This window comes from Gavia stellata, chromosome 20 (genome assembly GCF_030936135.1).
Source record: "Gavia stellata isolate bGavSte3 chromosome 20, bGavSte3.hap2, whole genome shotgun sequence".
Lineage (NCBI taxonomy): Eukaryota > Metazoa > Chordata > Aves > Gaviiformes > Gaviidae > Gavia > Gavia stellata.
In genome coordinates, this window is record NC_082613.1 from 2,994,927 (window position 1) to 3,008,957 (window position 14,031).

Below are 14,031 nucleotides of genomic sequence, written 5' to 3' on the forward strand. Positions count from 1 at the left end.
GATAGCTTGAACCCAGATAACACACCTAATTTGGCATGGTGGTGCAATTTTGTTCCCTATGAAAGCTGCTGTCTGGCAAAGACCCACCAATTCCTCCAAGAGCTGGAGAGTTTAAACTGCTCAACTAGTAATTTCTCTCATCTTTGCCAATAGCTGCATTAATATTACCTTCTTCTGAAGGCAAGGATGAAGAGATCTGCCCTCCCACATGGCCCAGGGATAACTGACACCTTAAAGTTACTCAGAGACCAGCCTATAACCCTTTTCAGTATCCAGGCCTGGAACCAAACAGAAGGAACTCCAGAGCCAGTGCTCCAGTCTCCGCAGATGTGTTTACCATGTACCAAAACTGCATTGAGTTCAGATGCAAAATTATTCCCCACTTACACAGCTTCATGTATCGAGTCCTTATCCTCCTGCATCCTTACCCCTTCTTTTGCAGTTAAGAGAGTCTGGAGGACCACATGCTGTCCCGTGAATTCCAAAGGAAGCTCATGGATGGTAAGAACAGTTGCTTCTCTCACTCATGCCCATGTAGTACTGAAGGACAGAAGTTAAAGCGATCTACAACATCTAACATCTTAGGATACCACCACACTCCCTCCCCCAGTAGGGCATTATACTAGAATCAGATACTCAGACCTCTGTAAGATAAACAAAAGAAAAATTTTATTCTGTGAAAAAGAACAGTTGATTTTAAAAAACATTATTTCCTTTCCCCTGCAGTTAATGAGCTATAGGATTGACAAAACTTTCTCTTTTTGGCTACATGATAGAATGTTCCATTTAAAACAAGAATCATCAATTTAGCCAGCAAACAGAAGTCCTAAAAAAGGTAAGTCTCCATAGTTATCTTCTAGTAGGATAGTACCCAATAGCCAGGGAAGAGGCTCTGTAAGAAGCTTCCATCAGATAATCTAGTGACCCTGACCATCAAAGAGCCTTTCACCTTCTGCCTAGGGAGGTCAGCTGAGAGTAAAGAGGTTGGAGAGCCTACAACAGGCCAGGCTTTTCACTTAGTTATGTGGATTTGAGTATTACTGAAACATTCCATCAATTGTTGACAATTCAACAAGGGTGGGGTGGGGGGAGACAGCAAAGATCTCAGAAGAAAAAGCTAGATTCTCCCTCCCCCACAATACATTGATGCCGAGTATTCTAGTCTCAACGGAATGCTTTTTGTATTAAAAAATACTCCCATTTTGACTCAGACTCACTGAAGTCATCAGCCCTAGCAGAATAATCTCTAAACAAGTGCTAAATGAGAGAAAAAGAACCAGAGACAGTCTACTAAAAACAGCTCTTGATTTCAACACAGAGCAGGGATTCATTTGAGAATGCAAGAATTTGGAGAAGGAGAATGTCTGTCAACAAAAGCCTCTTTTTGGAGGACAAAAAGAAACTTGCAGATTTTTTCTGGAGCAGTCCTACAGCAAGATCAGCAAGAGTACAGCAAACCAGCAACTCTTACTAGAAACACTGTGCATAGGAGGCACATTTAGTGAGTTTTTACACTTATGCCAAGCTACCCAGCAAATAAGATTGCTCCAGCATCAGTTGAACTATTTACTTATTTTCTTCCTCTGCTGTGTTACGAATGAGTTGTATAGATTTATCTTTCCCCTTAGGCTCATCATGGTTCAGGACATGAAAGTCCTCACACTTCCCCGGATGACTGCTCTGCAGATAGGACACAATCTCAAATTGGAGGCACATTCTCCACAAGCTACCAGGTGGCCACAAGGAACAAACACAACAGACACATCTCTGTCCATGCACACTTTGCACATCCTCTCCTCTTGCAGGCGTCGGAGCTGTTCTTCTGTGCTCATCCGAGACTCATCTTTACCAAAAAAAGAAAGAAAAAAAGCCCAAACTGTTATAATACTAATAGCTCCAGAGTGCCAGTCCTGTCATTTTAGGAAGTCACACTGCAACTTGCTCATAATTTTATTCAGAGACTGACTGTGAAGATGGCAAAAGTACCTCTCCAGCAAATTTCATTTAAGCTGAAAAACTACAGCTATTATAGACTCTGGCTTATCTACACAAGGTTCAGCATATCTACACATGCTGGACTGAGCAGGTACAGAGATCAACATCTCTTTACAGTAATATGCAATTTATCCCTGATAAACCAAATTTTTTGGGTAACAGTCTGCTTCACAGTGGAACTCCAATTCCTGAATAAGGGTCTCTATGTTCTGTTACTATTCAATCTAGCACACATTCCCCTTCAGGATTAAAAAAAGAATGAATACAATGACCACTGATACCATTACTATAAAAACCATCCCAAATATGCCTAGGCTCAATTTCACCACCACTGTCAGCCCAGTGCACCTGATTCCTTTTGTTGCACAGATCGCATTTCTTCTCTTGAACTTGATGTTTCAGTCTCTCTCTGAACAGCATCTGTATAACCAGGAAAGAAGATAGCGTTAAATGCTACCCTTTTCCTCCCTCTTCAGACAGTGCTGTTTAAAAATATGAGATATCCTGGATTTCAGTAGCCTTAGGTCAAACACCTCTTTATTCTGCTGTTAACTTCACACAGTCAGCCTAGCGAAGCTGATGTTCTCTGTGGTGCTTTAGTCACTATGTATGTTAACCTCCCTACCAAGACATGTCCACATCACATTCTCTCCTCAGCAAAGTTGGTTTATCTATCAGACAGGAGCCATCAGCTGCTCATTCCTGCTCCTGTGCTACTGTTTAATCACACTTTTGGTTTTGTGGAATTTTTTTTTTTGCCTTGGCTAAAGAAACGGCAGATCATGATACAGAGACAGGAGCTTTGGAAAGCAGGCTTGCTACCAGAGAAAGCCTGTGCAGAACTGCATCTTCAAACAAACTTCACTTGGCAAACAGACTCCACAAAACAGATAACACAAGACAGACATAGATAAGTTAAGGAGAATATATATTATCCAAACAAACAAGAAGTATGGCTATTTCTGATCAAGTCATTGATTCAATTTTAAATAGGCTTGGAGCACTCATCCATCCTAAAAGCCTTGCTTCAGACAACTGCCTCTGTCTGCATCAGATGCAAATTTGTGCACAAGCCTCCGCATTGTGCAGCTGTCTGCTACTGCAGGTCTATGGGCAGCAGAAAATATTGATGATATCTACACCATAGCCAACTGGAGGCAGATATAGTTACTGATACCCCAGTAATCACAGCTCCTTCAGGTTTCTTTAAACCAAAACCTTATTCTTCAGCCTCCCAAACACAGGCAGGCTTGGGTACATTACTACTCTTAATTCCAGCCTAGGAAGAGAGAAGGCAGACCCGCAAGACACTCGCAACAGTGCTCAAGATGAAGTGAATAAGAGGTTAAACATCCACCAAGAACGTGGGTGTGCGAGTCAGGCATACCTCTGCTCTCCTCTGCACTGCTGCTCTCTTCCCAGTCTGGCTGAAGTAGATCAGAAATCAGTTCAGACTCAGAAAGGTAGAAAGTCCCAGTCAGTATGTATTTATTCTCTACCAGGTAAGCCACCCAGGTGGGGTCAAAGCCCATCTGCAGGACATTCTGCACTATGGTAAACTGATCCAGAGAAGGAAGAGCCTGCAATTCCCAGTTCCTCAGAGGATCTGTAAAGCAGTGAGCAGATACTTTACCAAAAAGGCAGAACTCTGGGCAAAAAGTACACCACTCCCTGAAGCTGTTACATATAAAATGGCATTAATATATTCTAGAACATTCCTCAAGCTACCTATATAGCTATATCAACATCCAGATTCACAGTTCTTGTGAATTATGATTGGAAGTAAGTCATCAAAAGCAATTTCATAGAAGCCAAGACACTAATTTTGGATGGTTTATTCTACTCTATCAGTGAACCAAGACTCCGTGTTTGGCCCCAGTCCAGAATCCTTATCTTTGTTTTCACATCCCAGAACAGAAGTATCAAAACTGCTTTCATGAAGATCAAATGGAACATCCAACTGAAGTCTCTCCAAGTCTCTCCTACTTCATAATCTAGCTCAACCATTCATCAGTAAAGACAGAAGCAGGAAATTCAGCTGGCAGCCCGTTCAAAAGCTTAAGTCTTTCTTAAGCTCATCCTATCGGATAGGGTCTTCAAGAGAACATGAAAAAAAAAAAAATCAGTCTTCCACAATTATGGGAGCCAAATTTCACCTACTTAAATTTCCAGGAGCAACTGACAAATGGGAAGAGATCCCCAGGATCCACACTTTAATGAACAACTAGACCTACAGCTGTTCTCTGGTCTCCTATCAAGTACGTTTAAAATGCTGTAGGCTGAAAGACTCTTCAGACAGACAACATCAAGAGCATGGACAAGTCAAAGGAAGGTTAGGCAAGCGCCCAAAAGCCACATGATTAGTCAGACTAGCTAAATGTCTCTGGTCTAGACTAAGGTCACAAAAGAGCAAGCAATTTTGCTTCTTGTGCTAGAGACCATTTCCTAAAAATAAAGTGAAACAGCTTCTAGAATATCAATTCATCTCTCAAACACCGTGTGTACAGAGTGCACGGGAGCTGGGGTGGGGGTAGAAGCAAGACTACACCACTCTCAACAGAAGACAAAACACCATGTAATTATAGCACTGACCTTGGGAAGCAGAGAAATCTTGTTCGGTATGATCCCAGGAATCTCTCTGAAAACATCACAAGAGAGTCACAAAAGAGAAACGTGTTCAAAACTCCCCCTATCTACCAAACCCCCCATCTGCTATACACAAAATATTTGTGACTCACTGGAGATAGCAGAGTGCTAGAAAAGGACTCCTGAACACCGCTAACAAATTCTCTCCCCCTTGACCGCAATAAAAATTCACACCTATAAGCAAAAAGATTTAAATACATTAGTACAGGATCTCTCAAGTGAAAGCAGCAGTAGTTTGAACTTTAGAAGCAAAGGGTGCTATCCAGTTATGAGCAAACCGCTGTATTCATTAAAGAGGGAGTAACATGGTCTTTTTCCCCCTCCTCCCAGCATGAAGAGCAACAACAAGATGCTCATGATCCCCTCCCTTAATTCAGTCTTTGCATTTGGCCCAAGATGAGCTCAGTTGAAACGTCCTTTGGAACAGATCACAGGAAGTGTGATAATAGACCAGTTCACAGAAAAACACAAGAACTGCTGCAGAAAAAACAAGGTTTACAGTATCTCCCTTTTTGTGCTTCAGAGTAGTAGAAACCAAAGCTGTTCTTTGATGTCAAAGAAAGTGATTTTGAAGTTCACCATCTAAAAGTTCAATTAAGTCAAATTAGAAAATCTCAGCTCTGAACTGTGCCATTCTACCAGAGCTTGAACATTTGATTTTGCTTTTCAAGTGAGAGGGTCTAAATACTTAGGCTTTGTCACTTCAATTTTACAGTTCTTTTTTAAAAACTAGTTACAGCTTAGACAACCATCATCCAGTAGGTTTCATCATTAACACAGAGCAGTCCAGTGATAAATCTGCCTTTGGAATAGAAGATGTGACAATGCCTGAGAAGAAGCCTAAAGGGACTGAAGCTGACTGTCCTGGAGTCAGCAAACTATTGTAGAACATAACATATGCAGAAAGACACCAGACACACATCATCTCCTTTTTGGGGAGGGTGGAAAGGGAGAAACAGGAGAGGAGAGGCAGTTGAAGATATGACAATTAGGTGTTCAGGGCAATCTTTGGTTCTTCCTCATGTGAGGGGGGAGTAGGAAGAAGGCACTTTTGGAAGACAGTACAGACCAAGTGGCCGACCTAGAAACAGGTTTTCTCTCTTGACCCACTACTAGGATTTGAAGTCGGTCCCTTGCTGTGCAACTTTGACCTTGAGGATTCAGAACCTCTCTCTTGAAATTTCAGGGATTTCCAGAAGGTCACAGACTATTACAACAGTTTATGCAGTTAAACATGATTGAACATACCTGACTAGATTTTTGCCTGCTCTAGCTAGGTAGAAAAAAATCTAGAACTAAGCTAATAACAGAGCCTAGAAGCAGCGCTTATTACCAGTACACCTGCAACTCATTTGTCTCTCAACTGGGGGTACTTCTATCTTATGAAAGAAGAAGTCAGTGTGGAATGCACAGCATATCTTTTGGTCTTGGTACGAGGGACATTTGTCAACCAAGACTCACTTACCCCGGATACCATTTGGCATGTTCCCTCCAAGGATCATCTCCAAACGACCAGTTCCTCACACCTCCATCACAGTAAAAACACCTCACTACATCACCTTGTCCTGAAAAAGACATCAAGAGATTATCTGACATCTGAGACACTGTATGCTCTACTAGCCCCAGATGAGAACCTGGGGAGAGATTCAGCACAAAACACATGTCACCAGACAGAACAGATGAGCACATGACAATTTACCAACACTGTGCAAGTTGTATAGGGGCATGAAATCTGACGAGAGTTTGAACTCCCAGAGCTGTGGCTGGTTGAGATGATTCCAGAAATGGGTCACAAGCTAACACGCAGCATGTACGTGAGCACCATAGCTCCCATGTATGCACATACCTATCCAATCCCCTCTTGCCTGCATTCAGAATCGAGCTGTAATAATTATACCTAAAAAACATACTTTGTTTCCTAACCACAATCTGCCATAACCAGCAGCAGGCACAGTCAGACAATGAGCACAGCTTCCATCTCATAGGCATAAGAATTTGCCACAACATAGTCCCAGGCTACACGTCCTTCTGTGCTTCTCTTCACAGAAATCATGGGGGGGGAATAAATCAAAGCCAAACACACTTAAGAAGAACTGCCTACAAATGGCCTGCCCTAAGGGCAATGAAACAACATCAGTAAAGGCTGCCAGTGAATTTGGGTCGGAGACATGATCTTCCAAACACTCTTGTGTTAGAGCACTGTTTGGTTTAACTTGAGTGCTCAGTTCCAGAGTTCTCCTGCTCAAGCAACTGCAGGGGAGTGCCATGTCAGACTGCTGCTGCCTAATGAGTCCCCAAAGGAAGTCTCTGTGCTGGGTTCTGAAACAGCTGCTCTGCAAGTGAAAAAAAAAAATCAAGTCCAACACAAAACACATGGTTTTCAGCTGCAGACACTGCTTTAGAGTTTATTCTGTTTTCCTGGCCAGGCTGGTCTTGTGTGCCTTAAATTAATAAAAACACAAAAGCAGCAGATGAGCAAACACACCTATAATGCTCTTCCATTTAGGCATACATGCTGTTTAGCCCCTGCTACGTGCTCCAAGTAGACAGGTACAGATTCTTAGTGTTAACTGGATTTATAGCAAGATCCAGGTTATGCTGTTTGAGTGAAAGTCTTGCAGAAGTAGAGGCATACTAGCAAACTAAGCAGTCAGTTCCTCTAACTCAAGCTAAAAGAACAGAACATCAGTTATTTAGACAGACTTTACTACATGCATGTCATTCACTATGTTGCATCTCAGATTTTTTCCAGCTATCACAACATTTAAGGCTGTTTTTTTCCCCATTCCCATATTTACCAACAAATAGTACTTAATTAAGTGGAGAAAGGGGCAATTTAATTTTACTTCAACAGTGAGAGAATGAGGCATTCAGGATGCACGGGTTTGTTTCTTCCAAGAGACCTTTAGTTTATGGACCCTGCCTGTCACTTCCTTCCATGCCCCAGTTTAATGTGCAAACACAAAACAAATAGATTCCTTCATATGGAAGAAGTCACACTTGTAACACACAGAAATATCACTACATTATTAGCTTTCAAAAACCGGAAGGATCCCCCCAATATTTAATTACAGTCCAGCATTAACATACTGTAAATATTTCCCCTGACTGGTCAATCTGGGAAGAAGTACTTCAAACCTATTATCTAACCAACAAAGCCTTCAAGGGGAAACAATGAGGTTATATTGATATTCACATGGATATGTTAACAAGAAATACTGTATATTTTCCTCAAAAAAGTATATTTTTTTGTTTCTGTATTACAAGTCCAGGGTTCTTATGGCAAAAAGCCACAGTGACAGCCAAATGGGCTGACCACCTACAGGTTTCACACTCAGATTTGTTTTTTCAGAAGAGAAGGCTTCAGTGCAAGACAGAGCTTATACAAAACACAACATGCCAAGTAAGGGCCACAAGTCCTTTTAGAAGTGCAACTAATAGATAAGCTCAATGGATCTTAAAGCACCCACTTTTCTGCCAGCAAAACATCTGTTTAAAACATGTCACTTTTTCCACTCCTGCTGGTAAGGGAATTGACTTACTCGTGGATCCTTCAGTACCCAAACAGAAGTTAACATAGAAGTGAATTCTGCACAAGCAGCAAGTGAAACAGCACAGGCTGAAGGAAGGATGTGGTTTCTAACTACACTACACATACTTGCAAGTCTTTGTGCAAGCAACAAAACATAGTGACACCTTCAAAAATTAACTTCAGTAAGAGTTAAAAACATTTCCCCGGAGTACCTACCTGTGTAAAAGAATCCTGCTCTAGCCAATCGCTCAGGATGCACGTCAGTGTATGGCGGCCAGTTCTGGAAGGTTGATAGTCTCATCTCCTCTGTTACCATCTCTGGGTATTCTGGTTCGTTGGGCAGGGCTGTCTCTTCACTGTCTATCCCCTGCAAAAGACTGAGGAACTGCCCATCCACAGTGTCAAAGATTTCCTGAAGAGGAAGCATCTCTTGGTTCCCAACATCCTCACCACAAATGAATTTACAGGAAGGGAAGAACTTCAGGTGCTCTGCTATCGGGCAATCACCAGGTCCCCAGTCCTTCAGGACACCACCGCAGCAGAAACACTGTACTTCATCTCTTGGACCCACAAAGAAAAAGCCAGCCTTGACCAAATCTCGGGCAGACACAGGTGAGGTGCCTGGCCATTGCTGAAAAGTCCTCAGTCTTCTTGCTTCATTCCTCATGCTGGACTCAAACAGCTCACAGCGAGCGGCCCTGAGCTCAATCTCCTCTTCTGGTGTCACGTCCCCCATGTTCTCCTTCTGAAAGAGAGGGTGAGATAACCCAGAGCTGTCAGATGGATTCCCGGTGTCAGGCAGCACTCACCCTGCATTATTTGTTCCTCATCCCCATGCACATTCCGGAAAGCTCCTGCTCTTGACAAAGCTGAGCTTGTTTCGGAATTGCAGCCCAATCAGAGATCTGGTGCTTCTATACCTTGCTGTTGAACTTTTGCTGAGTCCTCAGTAGTGTCTGAAGGGAAGAGACGAGCACTTTCTGAACCCCTCTGCCAATTTACAGGAGAGATGCTTGCGGGAACAGACAGTGGAGGGGGAGGGCAAAGCCTATGCTGCATCCCTAGCTGAACCAATCCAGCTTTTGGCATCTGATCTGTGTGATAAATCCCCAGCCATTTTGCTCAGCCTTTAAATTAACATTAAAAATTCACCTTCCCCACCCGCCCCCCCCCAAAAAAAACATATTTAAGAAGGCATGCCATAACAAAGCAGAGAACAGCCACACCCAAACAGTGTCTCAATGTTCAGCTTACAGCCAGACACTACAAAGAGTATCAGTAGATTTGTTGTAACCTTGTTATGCTAACTAAACAGTGAATATATAGAAATATGTCTATAAAAAAAATTCTCCAGGACACAATCTAAAATAATTAGGTCTGGTTTCTATAGGGAGGTGTCCTTAAATCAAGGATAAGACATTTTCTGCCTGTGCTAGTTCTGTGCAAGAGGAAAAGTGAAATCAAAGAAGTCACAAGTGCCCAGTTATCCAAGCCCTTATCCTACTTAAGGTAGCCCTTCCCTGCGCAAGTAAGCTAAATTGCAACTTGACTATTGCTTTAATACTCTCTATAAGGCTGGCAAACACACTTTCTAAAAGGTCATACAATTACACAACTGAGAATCAGGATCAATTTAACGAATCACTCCAAAGGAATTCCTTTAGAGCAAAGTCACTACACATGTGATTAAGGGGTAGATGCAATCAAATAAATTTTTTAAATTAAGTGCCCTGAAAATCCCTTCACCACTGAACTCAGTAGGTCAATTCATTCCAAGGAAGTGCTAACTATCTACTGGTTATCAGAGCTAAGCATTATAAGCACACAGACCCAAAACATCACACAGGCAAATACTAAACAATAATAAAACATTCTATATATACACACACCCCCTAAAAAGATATGGTGTTTCAAAGTACACCATATCATTAAGATAACAGATAACCACTGCAGTGCACTCTTGAGTAGGCACACTGTAAAAAACAATCAAGTGGAGACCACCCATATAGTAGCTACTCCGCAGTAAACACAGTCACAGAGACCTTTAAGAGGCACTCAGGCCACTAGCATCTCTGAAGTACTATTCCTCTTAGTTCAGCACTGCAGTACATTTAGGGGGAAAAGAAAAACCTTACAAGGCATTTTAGTTGCAAGACCTACAGCCAGAGTTAACAATTCCATCCTTCATAGGTATTACACATTTAGTGAGATTTTAAAAGCAAAAGCAAGCTGGCTCAACCACATGCCTTTCACAGTGAAAGGTAGCAAGGAAGAGAAAGCTCATTAGCAACTAGAATTCTCTTCTGTAAATCATAATCACAGAAACCAGAGTTGTAGGAAAAGGCGGCTCTAAAAGTTCATTTTAGAAACTGGGCTTTACTTAATACAATAAAGCAGTTACTCAAGAACTGTGTCGCTGGTATAAAGAAAAAACCCATACAGAAAGAAAACAACCCCTATTAGTGACTGCTACACAGCAGAATTGGCAAGCTAAGAAAACTTCTGAGCATGCAGTTTTTCAGCCTGCACAGCAGATTTTGCTCTCAGAACACAGAGAAGCAACAGAGAGACTTGTTCATCAAGCACAGCTCCACAGTATCAGTGTTGCTCTCATCTTGGGCCCTAACAAAACAAAAGCTATTATTCTTAAACTGTGACAAATGCTGCTTTCCACCTAAAATGTGACCAAGTTATCTTAGCCTACTTCCACTTAGGAAGTAAACACCAGAGCAAGCTTCATAGCAAAACACAAAGAAAGAAAATTAGGTTTTCCACCCAAAAGCTTAACAGCTGAATCAAGCCTTTTTTAAATAAGGGATACAACACAGGAGAGCAAATATATTTATCTTTCATTTATGAAAAACCCCATTATGGTTTACCTGCATTAAAGATGTTTATATGCATTGCAGAATATCTATTAACTTTGATAACACAGCTCTCCGAACCAAATTGATATTTTAAGTAGTTACAACGCCACTACTCTCCCACCATCCACTACTTACACCTACATAGTAATACACTTCCAAAGCAACATTACAGCTAATACCAACAATTCCCTACAATTAACCCAATAAAAATAAAAAAAAAAGAAATTTACCTGCAAGACGCTAAAAGAAACACTTCCAAAAACTAAAATTCTTTCAGCCCTACAAGTTTCCCTCTTCTCTTCCAGGCAATGCAGAGGTCTTTCTCAAAGCAGCAGAAACCCTTCCAAGGTGGAAGTGGCCCCACCTGAGGCTGGGGCCATTTCTAAGGCTTCGTTCCCCCCGATTGGTTGGGTTTGTGCTGAAATCCACTGTCAGCTACACAGTCCAAATTTCATCTTTGTAAGTGAGAGTCACCAGGGGAAGATAGAAAGTTACGCTCAAACTTCCTCCTGAAAATAACTGCTTGGGCCCCTAAAAAAAAAAAAGCAATATTAATCAAGGCTTGTGATCTTGTTAAAAGCTAGCATAGTACCAGTCATGACATCTTGACTCCTATGACACAAAGATTGCAATCCTCCTATTTTGCTATAGTACCTTTGCTACTGCAGCCATGATTTTTTTCTTTAAATTCTGTTGCTATAATAACAGAAATTAACATAATCATATTCTAAAAGAAAACTGTCCAGATGTAAGTTAGGACATATGTTAAATACGGTGGAGTCTGTCACACAGGGGCACAACAGCAGTTCCCCATCAAGAGGGTGATGGCTCGCTCAGCCCTTGCACTCGTGCTCTGACTCCGTATTAACAGTATTACTGCATCTTTTTCAGCTTGCTCTCACACATGTATGTTTTGCACCTTACAATTTTCAAGACAGTGTACTATAAAATTAACAGCTAAATAGCAACAAGAATTTATGCAAGACAGCTTGAATAGATTGCATCACCTTCACTTGAGGAATAAACACTCTTTTGGTATCATTGCATCTTCACAATTTGAAATCTTTCTATTCCTTTGCCTTCCTCTGGTGAGAATTCAGAATGAAGGATTTTAAGGCTAGTTTTGAAAGGTGCAATCACTTGAAAATGTGTTTTCCTCTACCACTTTTGCACCTGCAGCTTATTCTAAACTATGTCCTTGACAGAACAGAAGTTCTCCATGTTTACATAAGAACACAGGTGGTTTATGTTTGTAAAAAACAATAAATTAGGATTTTTATTTTAAGAAAAAACACCCAGAGCCCTTTTCTTACAGGCAAGCCTATACAAACATTTTAATTAAAGAGAACAGTGTTGAAACCTTTTTTTTTTTTTAATTAAATGTGTGCTAATGAAAACCCCTGAGCAGCAGAGGGCAGTGCTTATATACAAAATTTACAGAATATTGTAACTAGTGAATGAGGCTTTTTTTTGTGTCCGTAATGAATTTATATGTAATTGCACATTACCTTCTGCTCCACAGATCCTGCTTTTTATAAGTCTATATTGATTTTTGAAGAATGTATCCTAAAAATATAAGATACAGAGTTAACCAAATCCCTCTTACAGAGGCTGTTTGGGGACTCTTCTGAGGGCTTGTAGCGAATCACCTGTTAATAGATAAGAATGATCGATAGATCTGATCTTATGAAGCACTTTACAAGCAATGACCTCATTTTGTACTGCTTATAACCACCTTGCTTCTCAAATGTGATCTCGGGAGGTGTTGGGAACACGGTAGGCTCCTTGATCCGCCTCCTCGCAGCCATGCCTCAGCCTCACAGCAGTCTGCAGGCAGCTCTCAGGGACGCTTTCACACAATGCTTAAAAAGTCTGCTGATGGCACAGGGTGGCACTAATGCCCTAGAGCGTTGGGCTAAAGGTGTACTGAACTGCCAAGCCTATATGATTCCACTTGTTCTAGGGCCTCATGGTGACCGTTAAAGAGGGAAAAGCTGTATAAAAGCACAGAGGAGCTGAAAGGTAGCTTCTAAGTTAATTTACAAAATTTGTCTGATTGTGGCAGTGACTATTTGGGGGGGGTGTTTACATAACACTCTTTCATCATGCAAGCTTCAAGACACATTTAAGGCTGGTTTTCTGTGGGGATATACTCATGTGATTTTGGGGGGAACATTTCACCACCAAAGGAGAGCTCAGAAGGACTAGTGAGATCACTGTAGCAGAGAAGATGAAGTGACACCAAGTCTGGTGCTGAGAGCAATTAAAAATAAGCCACCATGGACAAATGATGGGGTTTTATTTTAGCACACCAACATTTTGAAAGCAAATAATGTATTCAGAAATGTGTTATATGCAACTAATATTGATCACTTTTAGCAATTCCTATACATCTTTAGTTCCCTTTCAGAGAATTAACATGTCCTACTGAACTTCTGAACGCTTCTTAAAATGAAAAGTATGATGAGCTAACGACAAAGTGTGGGAATCAGTAAGCATCAACCAGGAGTCCAAGACAGATCAGTGATAACGATCAACAGCACCATCACCGTGCCCCTGTATGAGAAATACAGTAACTTCTATATTGCTGAGCTCACTCCAAGCGTAACTGGAAACCAATACTAGACAGTGATTGGAAACACTCTAAGAAGAAATGTATGTAAACATAATTAATCAAAAATATGTTTGCTAATGTCAGCCTGATTTGGAAGGAAAGCAATCAAGAAATACAAGGGCCAGAGTATAGCCGGAGACATGATAAAGAGCTCAAAAGGGCTGACGTGACTGGAGCCCCTGAAAAAACTCCAGCGGAGTTCAGCATCTCTAACCTCAAGGTTCTACACAGCTGTAAGGGGATGAAGCTGTTCCATGTGGTTTAGCTCAAGGAAGACTATTGTGCTTTCATCAATAAATTAAGAGTTAATAAAAAATTCCTGGGAAAGAGGTTTTTATAACAGGGGAAAACAAAGGTATCAGTTCGCATTACTGAAT

At 41.3% G+C, this 14,031-nt stretch overlaps 1 protein-coding gene across 1 annotated transcript; it reads right to left on the reverse strand.

Annotated features, from left to right (window-relative positions):
* Window positions 1-1,640: 1,640 nt before the first annotated feature.
* BIRC7 (baculoviral IAP repeat containing 7) lies at window positions 1,641-8,909 on the reverse strand. The gene is made up of 7 exons (XM_059827329.1): window positions 8,390-8,909; window positions 6,107-6,206; window positions 4,734-4,815; window positions 4,588-4,633; window positions 3,383-3,601; window positions 2,344-2,415; window positions 1,641-1,843 (listed from the first exon to the last, which is right to left on the reverse strand). The coding sequence occupies exons 1-7, from the start codon at window positions 8,907-8,909 to the stop codon at window positions 1,641-1,643; spliced, it is 1,242 nt and encodes a 413-aa protein (XP_059683312.1).
* Between the last annotated feature and the right edge of the window lie 5,122 nt (window positions 8,910-14,031).

Coding starts and splice junctions, on each gene's coding strand:
- BIRC7 (XM_059827329.1), bottom strand. CDS start 8,909: ATGGGGGACGTGACACCAGAAGAGGAGATTGAGCTCAGGGCCGCTCGC. Junction 6,207..8,389: donor AGCAGGATTCTTTTACACAG/GTAGGTACTCCG, acceptor TGTCTTTTTCAG/GACAAGGTGATGTAGTGAGG. Junction 4,634..4,733: donor CTAGCACTCTGCTATCTCCA/GTGAGTCACAAA, acceptor TGATGTTTTCAG/AGAGATTCCTGGGATCATAC.